The sequence below is a fragment of the Leptodactylus fuscus genome, chromosome 3, assembly GCF_031893055.1.
Source record: "Leptodactylus fuscus isolate aLepFus1 chromosome 3, aLepFus1.hap2, whole genome shotgun sequence".
NCBI classification, from domain to species: Eukaryota; Metazoa; Chordata; class Amphibia; order Anura; family Leptodactylidae; genus Leptodactylus; species Leptodactylus fuscus.
Genome location: NC_134267.1, coordinates 134,653,328 through 134,665,893, shown reverse-complemented (window position 1 = coordinate 134,665,893; position 12,566 = coordinate 134,653,328). Strand labels below are relative to the sequence as shown.

The window sequence follows — 12,566 nt, the reverse complement described above, 5'->3', positions numbered from 1 at the left end:
GGCATCCGTCTCTCTCTATTACAGCGGATGCTGGGTCTGTATTCGCATTGTGAAGGCTAGACTGGTCTATGAGCATGCATGCAGGGCCAGCGGCATCTTGCCGCTTGGCTTTGCATATGTGAATACAGACCCGGCATCCGCTGTAATAGAGAGGCGGATGCCGGGGAGTGTAGACGCCTGCACAGATGCCGGCACAGATGCCTGCAACATCGCTATGCTCCTGCCCTGCATGAAGCCAGCAGCGGCAGGAGCGATGCTGTTATTCATGGCTGTGTTTTTAGCCAAGACTGTGAGAGAGCCGATTCCCTTGGCTGAGAAGCAACCCCACATATCAATGGTTTCAGGATACTTTACAGTTGGCATGAGACAAGACTGGTGGTAGCGCTCACCTCGTCTTCTCCGAATAAGCTGTTTTCCAGATGTCCCAAACAATCGAAAAGGGGATTCATCAGAGAAAATGACTTTACCCCAGTCCTCAGCAGCCCACTCCCTGTACCTTTTGCAGAATATCAGTCTGTCCCTGATGTTTTTTCTGGAGAGAAGTGGCTTCTTTGCTGCCCTCCTTGAGACCAGGCCTTGCTCCAAGAGTCTTCGCCTCACAGTGCGTGCAGATGCACTCACACCTGCCGGCTGCCATTCCTGAGCAAGCTCTGCACTGCTGGTAGCCCTATCCCGCAGCTGAAACACTTTTAAGAGACGGTCCTGGCGCTTGCTGGTCTTTCTTGGGCACCCTGGAGCCTTTTTGCCAACAATGGAACCTCTCTCCTTGAAGTTCTTGATGATGCAATAGATTGTTGACTGAGGTGCAATCTTTCTAGCTGTGATACTCTTCCCTGTTAGGCCATTTTTGTGCAGTGCAATGATGACTGCACGTGTTTCTTTAGAGATAACCATGTTTAACAGAAGAGAAACAATGATGCCAAGCACCAGCCTCCTTTTAAAATGTCCAGTGGTGTCATTCTTGCTTAATCATGACAGATTGGTCTTCAGCTCTGTCCTCATCAACACCCACACCTGTGTTAATGGATCAATCACTGAAATGATGTTAGCTGGTCCTTTTAAGGCAGGGCTGCAATGATGTTGAAATGTGTTTTGGGGGATAAAGTTCATTTTCTAGGCAAATATTGACTTTGTAAGTAATTGCTGTTAAGCTGATCACTCTTTATAACATTCTGGAGTATATGCAAATTGCCATTAGGAAAACTGAAGCAGTAGACTTTGTAAACATTAATATTTGTATCATTCTCAAAACTTTTAGCCATGACTGTATATTACATTAACTAAATATTTTTTTATGTTGCTGCATTCCACAAGTCATATATCATTTTTTTTTCTCTAGCTGTAACTTCTTGTCGCCTGTGTTTTTTTGTTTTTTTTTATTTGTTTTCCCCAGGAATCATATTTTTAATTGAGCCAAATATATATTTTATTATTCACCATGGTTTTTTACAGTTCACATAATAAATCAAACATGCTTTATTAACCTTTGATTCATCATTCATGCAAAATATAGGGCATATTAGACCATAAAATGTGCTTGCTATTTGAAGCATAAAACAGCAAATTTTTTCTTAATTGTACATTTCCTATGGGTAATATTCATGCGTTATAGAACAGCTATAGTGCCCCACCTTGTTTTCAGGCATGGTAATCCATCATATTGCCAATTACAGTGTCTTCACATTTCCCTGAGCTAAGAAGTTGAGCTGAATCTGCTCCAACTAATCAGCTCACTGCTAAGGAGTTGTTGCTGCTCTTCTAGTGGAGGGGCTTGTGTACAATAGAAGGTCTCTGCAGGACAGTTACTGCAGATTTACTTCTGAAGTGATTTACCTCAGACTTTCTGCGGGATGGGCCTATCTAGGGCCTATATGTTTTAGTCTATTAAGCCTGATGAAAGGTTTTATACCTTACTGTATCATTACATGGGAGGATTCCAACCCCCTGCACCCACACATTATTTCCAAAAAAGAGAGCACATTCTAATCTCTTAAAACACACATAAAAACAGTAGTATGCGGTTATGTCCCCGTCCAGAGAAAACAGTCATGGTGCAGTGCACATTCAATTGCAGTGTGCATTGCACATGCAGTGTGTTCAATGTGTGTGGGTTTTTTTTTTTCCCCTCAATGTTTTTGCGTATTGGGAAATTTCCATGTTTGGTCTGTATTAATTTTTGTGGATGTATGTTGCTTTACTGGTTTCAGCCAGCAGGTGGCTCTCCTGTATATTGCATTATAGTATGTGTGGGCTATGTGAACCAAATGTATGTGTGCGTGCAATTGCATAGATATGGTTTTATGAGATGTAACGTGAATCAACTTGTAGGATAGAAGATACCAGTAAATAGTATGTACATTTCATGATGGTATAAATGTGCACCTGGCTCTAGGCAACATTGTTTGTCTGTGCTATTGTGTAAAATGTTGGCAGAATTAAACAGATTGTCCAGGGATTGGAGAAACCAGTTAGGAGGCCAGGGAGGAGTAAAATAAAGAATACTCTTGTCCCGAGTGCCCTGTTATCTGATGCCGCTGTCCGTGCAGTCTAATGCTGATCCTGGAAGGCCTCAGTTTAACATGACCAATCAATGGCCTTAGCCATTGCTGGCAAGGAACCGGTGACATCATGGGTCTGTCTCCAGGAACTACTGATCCCACTGGTTGGTCTCTGGTCACATGAAGCTAAGGACTTCCAGCATCCATGCACCAGAGTGAGATCAAATGGAGCACCGAAAACAAGTGAGCATGCTTTATATTTATTTTACACCCCCTGACTCCAATTACTGGAAAACCCCTTCAGTAACGTCTGCTTTGGCTTCATACCCTAGTTGTTTGTTCTTTGTTTTTTTGCAGGGAAGACCTGAGAAGATGGTTTATACAGCAGGAAATGGACCTGTTCAGATTCCGCTTTAGCCTTTTACCAAAAGAAAAGGTCCAGGATTTTCTGAAATTCAATGACTTGGAATATGTCGCTGTAAGTAATTGTGGCATATCAACTTGCAAGTTTACATACACTCCTATATTTGTGATTATAAGTCTTTGTTTCCAGTTTCAAAATTGTACACATAGGACACAAGTGTTTGTCGTCATTGACTGCAATTATAATGACCCAGACATGTGACAGTCAGGTGTCTTAACATAAAAACTCTTGAAAAGAATAAAAATCAATAGTCTGAACTGTACAACAATCCTTGACATCTGCTGGAAACGCCAGACAGTTTTATTGAGCTTTAGCTAAAGCTCAGATTTAGATCTTTTTTTATAAAATTCAGATCAATACTGCACTATTCTGGGCACGGTGGATTGTTTTTATGAAGTGTACTTTTCCTCACCTTTTAGAGAAGACATGGAGAGTTGCACAGTCTTTTACTTATGGTTAATGGAGCAGTTTCAATGGAACTAGAATAAAAGATGACTATACAACCTTGTATTATGTCTTGAAATTGTAGGCTTTGATAAAAGGCTACAGAAAGTTGTGGAATAATTTGGTTATCAACAAGAGTCAATGTGAATATTGTCATTATCAGATTTTATTCATATTTTGTACTCCCCTTATTCACAAGGAGAAACTGCCATTAGGTTAGAGTCATCTGAATCAATCTGCAGGATTAGGTTCTTGTGGCAGACTCCCTTTAAGGCACCTTGCAGACAGACTGAACCGTGGTCAGTGTTCTAGCTGTGTATTTCACGGATAGCACACTGACCCATTCTTTTCTATGAGCCTGTACACACGACTGTGAATTTCACAGTCCCGTGTGTGGGCTGATACTTCAGGCTGCAAAATATAGAACAGGTCCTATTGCTATTCTATTTTGTGGCACCAGCTTCCGTGGCTGCTATTCATTCAACGAAAGGAGCCACAAAAGCACAGCACTTGCACGAATGGCACATAGAGGACATCCATGCTTTTAATTTACGACAAGCTAGTTGCAGCACAGTCATCTGCATCTAGCGTAAAACTGAGCTGCACCAACTATGAACAGGCATGGCAGTGATTCTTGGAGAAGGAATTTTTTTGTGTTGTCTGTGTTGTTGTTTTTTTTTTTTTTAAATAGTAAATAACTAATACAAAAATTAATAATAAATTGTATAACTACATAAGTATATTCAAAAACAAGAAGAAACTGAAAAAAAATATAATGAAAAGGATGATAAGTGGAGAGAAGGATCTCTTAATACATGTGTGGATTCATAGCAAATATTAGGGCTAGTTCACACGTGGGCAAAGGGGCGGATTTTGACAACGGAATTCGCTTCAAAAACCGCCCCTTTAACATGGTGGTCTATGTAGACCGCTAGCTTTTTTTTTTTCCGCTAGTGGAAAAAAGAAGCGACATGACCTTTCTTCAGGCGGAAAACGCCTGAAGAAATGCATAGAAGTGAATGGGAGGCAAAAACCGCGCGGTTTTTTGCACACAAAACCGCGCTGTTTATGCCCGCGGTTTCTATAGCACATATAGGAAAAAAAACCTAGCGAAAACCGCGTCAAAAACCGCACGGAATGCAAAAAACCGCGTTGAAAAAACTCCCCGCGGTTTTTAACCTCGCACAAATAAGCTAGGCGGTTTTCACGTGTGAACTAGCCCTTACTTCATCCAAACTAGGGATACCCCTAGCTTTACCCATTAAATCTATACAAAGACTCCTGCATTAAAAATGTTCAGCACCACTGGTGTTATCTAACCTAGGATCATATTTGCTTCTACATTATAAAGCCAATTCTAGCTTTTTTGGTATAGCTACCTGTGTTAAATCAGAAATTAAATTGTAAACCATCTCCCAGAACTCCTCAAGGAGGGAACATATCCATCAAATATGGTAGACGCTTGCCTCTACAACCCTTCAACAAACAGGAAAGTAACCAGAAAAACTTATTCTGGAAGAGGAGAGGTACCATCTAACTAGCAAGTTACAATATTCCTCCAAGTAATTAATGCAAAAAGGTTATTTTCTTTGTCCATCTCTCAGCCCCCTGCTATTATATTAAGGAAATTAGTTCCCAAAATCCCTCTGCCATCAAGTTTTGTCTAGTAATCCTAAGTGCATTTAGTCTGATTCTTTAGGTTCCATTATTTACCTTGCCCGTCATAAGTAACTTTAGAGCCACCCAAAGTCTTTTCCGTAATTGATGATAATGCTGAAGGCCATAGGGATTCTGTAAATGGCTTAAATGTGGAAATATTATTCTAACCTATGTTCTAAACAAATCTAGCAATGCCCAATTGACAAAAAGGCAGGAAAAGTTCATAAATGATGCAAGAACCTGACTTATACAGTTGGTAATCCTGGACTTTGCAGGCAGTGCACACAGGTTATAGAATGTCGCAGCTTTAATATTAGTTATCTCTGCTCCACCTTACAACATACATTCTTGCTAACATAAATATAGGTGATCATTACTCCCTGGTTTATGTGACTTGAAGCTCCGTTATAACAACCTGCACTCCGAGCGATCAAAGATGAAAAGAGAAAGACAATGTCAATCCTATTTGTGTACTATGACTTTGCTTTTTTCTGTTTATCAATAGGGGGAGCTCTTGTACCATTAGCTACCTATTGACAACACATCATATTTATAAAAATGGTCTTGAGGGAGAGTGTAACTAATAGCTAATAGCCTTTGTCATTTGCTTCACCTTTAAAAAAGAAAAATAAATAAAAAAAAAAGGGGAAAAATCATTTAGTGGGGTTTTATGTCTGCTCATTTTTCCATATAGTTACAGTAGTTCCTTCAATGCATTGCAAGACCTCTTGGATCACCTCCTTGTATTTTCTCAGAGCAGGAATATACAACAGTTACATTTCTGTAGAGTCTAGCTTCCTAGCCTTTATGACTGATTCATATGCTATATTAGTATATTTCCTTTCAATAAAACAAAGGGCAGACTATGCACAGAGAAGGAATGCGGTAGTATGTTCTGTCGCAAGGGGCTGCAGATTTCCATGTGCTTAATGAGAACAGAGAAATTTTAGGCTGGAACTCCTGTGCATGCTGTTCACGCTGATGGATAGAACAAATCTGTTATGTTCCTTCTTTGCTAGATCTTATTCTTTCCCAGTTCGTCTTTAACCATCCTGCATATACCTGGCACTATTCAGATATACAATGTCTAATATTACTCTGTATCGCTGTACAGGTGATCTTATGTAATGTCTGTATATTGAAGGTCAGTTTACTTGGCTCTTTTATCTCCCCTTAGGTCGGGTTCACACAAGAGTTTTGTGGACTGGATTTTGAGGAGGTGGCTGCCTCAGAATCCGGTCCAAAAACGGCTAGCCATGACTGGATGCCAGTGCAGTGCATACAGTGCACCGGCATCTAGTAGCAGCATTTCGCTCTGGATTAGGCCCAAATGAATGGGCCTAGTTGGGAGGGAGTGTCGCGAGGCGGACGTCCGCAGCTGAATCAGCCGTGGAATCCGCCTGAAGAAAGGGCATGTCGCTTCTTTTTTTTGCTCACGCGAACAAACCGCTTACAGGAAAAGGAAATGACCGGCTCCCATTGATTTCAATGGGAGGCAGTTTTTTGAGCTGGATTCTGATGCTCCTGTGTGGGGTCGACTGAATGGGCCTACACTGGAGTGTGTCTTGAGCCATGGACACCGTAGCTGATTCAGCTGCGAAATCCACAACAAGATAGGGCATGTTGCTTCTTTTTTCTGCTACTAGCTAGCGAAAAAAGAAGTGAGCGGCTCCCATTGAAGCAGGTGGATTTTGTGGAAGATTGTGCATCAAAATCCGCTGCCAAAAAAACTCTGTGTGAACTGGCCCTGAGAGGTTTGTAACAGATTTCTTCTGCAGATTCCCATGTAAATGATTTGGTACTAACTTATTAGATTATCATCAGGTTCTTATTTGTAGTATATGTATAGTGTTAGTATAGATCTTTCACCCTTGAATGTTACCTTTTAAAGGGGAAGTCTGACAACTAAGATTGCATCTTATTCAATTGTAAACCTAACTTAAGCTAATTGTTAAACATAATCAGTTAATAACCAAGAAGAAAGATAGCTTGAAAATGTGTGCAATAGTTAGGGCTGGACAATTTTTCAAAGAAACCCTAAAACATTTGTTAACTTTGTGTTCTTTGTGTGTAGTTTTTATTTATACTATTTTGGGGAATGTTTGGCCCCGTTCCACGAGGCAAGAGGGGGCGGATTTTGGCGCGGAATCCACATCATTTTCCGCCCCCTCACAATGGTGATCTATGTAGACTGCTAGAGTTCTTTTTTCCACTTACAGTGTAAGCAGCCATTTTCTTGTGGCCCGAGCATGCGCAGTTGGCTCTGCCTGAGTCCTAGAAAATTGAAAACCCAGGACAGAAGAAGACTAGCAGAGAAGCGGGTTCCTGAAGAAGATGAAGGCAGCGCTGGAGAGAGTTCTTTCGTAGCATTGGGGACGCCTGCAGTGCTGTTTGAGCGCTGGGGCCCGCCCCCAGTGCTGCGAGATAACTCATTTGCATACCGAAGAAAACCTGGTTTTCTACCGAACGGCAGTGCGGAGAAAGCATCTAAAGGTAGGAGACGAATAGCCATTCTTAAGGCTATTCTGACATATTATCGAGGAAAAAAAGGGTATCCAATGATAGGATCCCTTTAACACAATTAGTACAGGGTGGGGCAGAAGGTATGAACCGGTTTAACCAGCTAGCGCTCAGCCTGTGGTGGTGGTGGGAAGAGGGGCGAGGCCTCATTGTGGGAGGGTCTAGTTGTCAGTAGCATCCATGCCTTGGACGGGAGAGCAGCGTGGGTTTGCTGTGAGGACGTTTTTTCAAAATGGCCGTTCTGTTATCACCACGCAGAGGGCCTTCCGACTACACTTCAATATCCCTGTTGGGGGTAACGTCCCTGGGGGTAATGCAATTAGGCGTTGGGCTAGGACATTGGAAAAAACTGGTTCAACAGCAACTCCTTCAGAAATTGGAAGACCCAGAACAGTAAGAACACCTCAAAATGTCATCCTGGTAAGAAATGCTATTGAAGTGTCTCCCAACAGGACAGGGCCACATCCCACACTGCTAGGATTTCAATGGCGAGATTGAGGCAAATGTTCCCCCAGCGCCTCGTCTCTGTGAGGGGTGATGTGGAGTGGCCTGCGCGCTCACCAGATTTGAGCATTTGTTACTTTTTCTTTTGGGGGTATCTAAAGGAAAAGGTTTTTAAAAATCATCCACATACCCTGGAACAACTTAAGGACAGAATCAGGGAGGAAGTTACCGTAATACCCATCCAAGTGTGCAGAAGAGCTGTTGAAAACTTCAGAATTTGCCTTCAAGAGTGTATCGCTGCTGACGGCCGCCATCTTCCTGATATCATCTTTAAAACTTAACATAAAAAAACTAGATTCTAAACTGAATTAAGCAATATAAACATACCGTATTTTTCGGACTATAAGACACACTTTTTTTCCTCCCAATATGGGAGGAAAATGTGTGTGCGTCTTATAGTCCGAATGCAGCGTGTGCAGCGTCTGTGTCCTGTCTATGAGAATCAAAAGGAGAGCAGCACGGTGCCTGCCTGCTCTGCCCCTCCTTCCCTGTCTGTGTCGCGTGTTTGCAGGAGCGAGATATGAGAGGCAGGGAAGTAAGGGCGGGCCAGACAGGTGAAGGAAGCGTGGTTTCAAGCTTGCCGAGAAAACCACGCCTCCTTCTCCCGTCTGGCCCGCCCCTCCTTCACTGCCTCTCAGATCTGGCTCTGGCAATGATGCCACACAGACAGGGAAGGAGGGGCGGGCCAAACGGGAGGAGGAGGCGTGGTTTTCTCGGCAAGCTTGAAACCACGCCTCCTTCACCCGTCTGGCCCGCCCCTACTTCCCTGCCTGTGTGGCATCATTGCAGGAGTAAGATCTGAGAGGCAGTGAAGGAGGGACGAGCCAGATGGGTGAAAGAGGCGTGTTTTCAAGTTTGCTTAGAAAACCACACCTCCTTCACACCACTGCAGGGTGTCTCTTTCCATCCATGGATGAGATTAGATAGATAGATAGATAGATAGATAGATAGATAGATAGATAGATAGATAGATAGATAGATAGATAGATAGAATAGAATAGAATAGAATAGATAGACAGACAGACAGATAGATAGATATGTTCAAATCACCCCCATATCCCTAGAATACATGTAAAACAAAAACATTACTGTGAAACACATACACATTTGGTATCCCTGTGTCCGAAAGCCCCCGGTTCTATTTACATTGGTGAAATATTATATTATTAGGTTATTAAATATTTCACCAATTTTTTTTTCCTTAAAATTTTTTTTCCCTATTTTCCTCCTCTAAAACCTTAGTGCGTCTTATGGTCCGGTGCGTCTTATAGTCCGAAAAATACGGTAATTTCTGTAAGTTGAGTTGTTTTTGTTTTATATCCCTTTAAAACCGGTTCATACCTTTTGCCCCACCCTGTATTTGTCTATGGCAAATCCATCATGATTTTACAGAAGGATCTGCAGTAGAAAGCCAAAGCTAACGCTCTGGCTTTTGCAGTGGATATGTCAACAGAAATGCATGAGGATTAGACATATTGTCATTCAGTGTGGCAAATCCGCAGCTATTTTGTGCAAAATGCAGATTTGTGTGGATTGTTTTAATTTTTTTTTTTTTAAATGAGATGCTAACTTTCTAGAGAATGTGAATTGGGTGTAAAATATTAATCATCTTGTAACGGATGCAAATGTTACTAGATTTGATAAGATTTCAGACACAGAATTTGCACCTAAATTTTCATAAATTTTTCAATGTGTGAATAGAGTTTTAATTAGTCCTGCTCAAGAATCTAACTAGCTGCAAGCTGTGTTTTACTGGAATTTTTTGGCTTTGGCTTTATCCATAGTGTCTAATACTCCATGTGCTAAAAGAAAATGTTCAGAAACTAGATGCATCTTGTACAACCAGAAGAAGCAGCAACATGGCAATTGTTGGGTAAAAATAAGAATATAGATGACATAAATCCTTACTAGGTGAATATTGATTAGATGGTGCCTTTGTAATATTTATGGCTAGTAAACATTCATTTGACTGCCTGGTCTTCCTGTAATAGTCGCCCACCCATTACATTATTAACCACCCTGTGCACATTATTACTACCTGAAAGTCTGTAATGTTGTTTTGTCTGCTTGGCTTCTGTATCCTCATCATTTACTACAGAGTAGAGCAAAGGAAAATATTACTGATCTCTACATAGGGAAAAATTCAGGGATAGTCACTTTGGGAGGCTTTGGTGATAACTTATTCTTCTTGATTATTTCAGACATTAATACTTAATAATATAGTTTTATTATTTTGATATTTTAAATATTTTTTAAATTTTTTGTAATAGATATTTTGATTCCATCTCTATGTAAAGCAGTGTCTCGTGTGTGTGTTTTTTTGCAGAGCCTGTTCCATTCCATTACCTCTCCCATTAGGATAAATATTACTGTAATGAACATGAATTATTTCATATTGCATCATCAATAATAGCGCAATGTGCAACACAATTTCTCTAACTACTGAACAAATGAATGCGTATATGCGCGACACTTGTGACTCCTCTCCATTCACTTGTGGGAGGTGGGACCCACATAACTTTGTGCTTAAATCCATAGCATAGGCCGTAAATACCAGTTACTATGATGGCGTTACACCTTTATGGTACTTGATAAAGCAGAACTGTACCTGTTTGAAGCTGAAGCAAAGTCTTTTACAATTCTGAAGTAGTTCAGGTGGATGATTTTGCTGCATAGTGGAAAAATACATCTTTTTTTGTGCATATTAAGACAAAATTCTAGGGTATTTAGTTTAGTAAATTTACTATGCTTGTGTTTAAAATCCTTTGAAATATATTTAAATGAATACTGTAAATTTCTTCCAGATAACTGAAGATGAGAAGATGATGTATCAGGAGGAGCTGTTGAGTTCTGCGTATGGCTTGAGCAAAACTAAACTGGAAGACTTGGAAATTTACAAAGTAGGCTTCTCGTTAGGTCCTTAGCACCTTCTAAGTACAGCCCATTGGATGCAGACAACAATTCTCCCTTTAATGAGCTGTCAAATTTCAGCAATTAAATGTTCTTTGTATGCTGTAAAGTTATACAATTTTCCTCACCGTTTTCCAGATCTTTAATTGTTATCATTTTTGGTTTTACTTCCATTTGATGAATATCAGTCTGTAGTGATGTGATGAACACAACCTGTTATGGTCACAGCGCAGTGGTTGGAACTCTTGTCACCTGTGTCTGTCACATGGCCATGAACTGAGTTTTTTTTTTTCCACTGGAAGTAAGGTTGCGTTCACATCTGCATTGAAGTCTCCATTAGGAGACTCCATCATTGTCCACCTTTTTGTTTGGAACTTTGTTTAAAACAGATTCCCAACAGACCCAATTACAGACAATAGTGTCTGCCTGGCCCTGTATGTATCTGCTGTTTTATTGGTCTGCCTGTCCGTTGTTCTGGTCCTAGCACTAGTGTAAGCAATGAATGACGGCAAACAGAGATTTAAAAATCAATGAGAAATTGATACAGAAAAATATATTGGCAAATTGTAAAACCTTTCAGTATGCAAACAATAACATTTGCTAAAACTGGACAAGCATCTTTTGATTTTCTGACATGTTGCAATATAGGGGATAATCGTCATTCCTGCTCCGCAATTAAATCTGCATCATGATAGAAGACTTTTTAACTGAGTCATGCATGAAGTTAAGGATGCTGCCCTCTAGAGGGCGGCACACAGAGTGCACTGTTCTCCTAATTACATCCTGGAGAATAGATTTGCTTATTTTTTACCATGTTGCAATATATTCACAGTTATTGCTTCTACTCTGTGAAATCCTGTTCTGAAATTAACTTCTGTCCCTCCTGTTGTCCTTGTTTCTTCACTGCTTCTCACTGGAGTACAGGGGTGTACAGGCTCTTTGGTAATGCAGGGAAGCTGAGGCTGGGTGAGACCTACATTTACTGCGGTTCGTCCCTATGCAGTTAAAGAAGCCTTTAATGCACCTATCCATTACTGTCCTTTCTATGGCGACTGTTTACCTTATCTTACATGCTTGATGGCTTTGGCTACATTGTTATGATTTATTTATTTATTTATTTTCTCCTTCTTATTTGAAGGTACCTTTTCAAGCTGCTCTTGACTTAGTGCGCCCACGAAAAGTGTTCCTCTCTAAAGGATTTGCTTTCATTCCACACAAGGACATTATTACTTTGATCCTGAATGACTTCAGGACGAGATTGTCTAAAGCTCTTGCCGTAAGTTGAATTACTTTTATCAGAGTAAAACACTATAGACCATTCTGTAATTTTTTTTTTTCAACGTTCTAAAAGAAAACTAAATTTAAACCGTAGTAAGTGTGCAATCCTTTTCTATTAAAGGGTACCTGAGTTTTCATCAGAAGTTGAAATACCTGCAGGGTCTTGCAGGGCAGTCTGTTCTTTGGCTCTATAAACCTTCATACGTGGTGTCCTGTTTTTCTGATGCTAATGACCCCATTATGGCTGCAGCACATTTTGCGTTTGTCTAAGGCTATGCGCATGTACAATAAGTGGACGTCTGCCCCGTTATCTATCCATTATTACTATT

The 12,566-nt window shown here is 40.7% G+C and overlaps 1 protein-coding gene across 1 annotated transcript in view; it reads left to right on the top strand.

Moving 5' to 3' along the window:
* The window catches only part of PRIM2 (DNA primase subunit 2), a 76,848-nt gene that overhangs the window by 15,778 nt on the left and 48,504 nt on the right, over positions 1-12,566 (top strand). Inside the window, exons 5-7 of the mRNA XM_075268385.1 lie at positions 2,856-2,976; positions 10,854-10,949; positions 12,098-12,235. Of these exons, the coding sequence (XP_075124486.1) occupies positions 2,856-2,976; positions 10,854-10,949; positions 12,098-12,235 (355 nt within the window). The remainder of the gene's footprint in view (positions 1-2,855; positions 2,977-10,853; positions 10,950-12,097; positions 12,236-12,566) is intronic.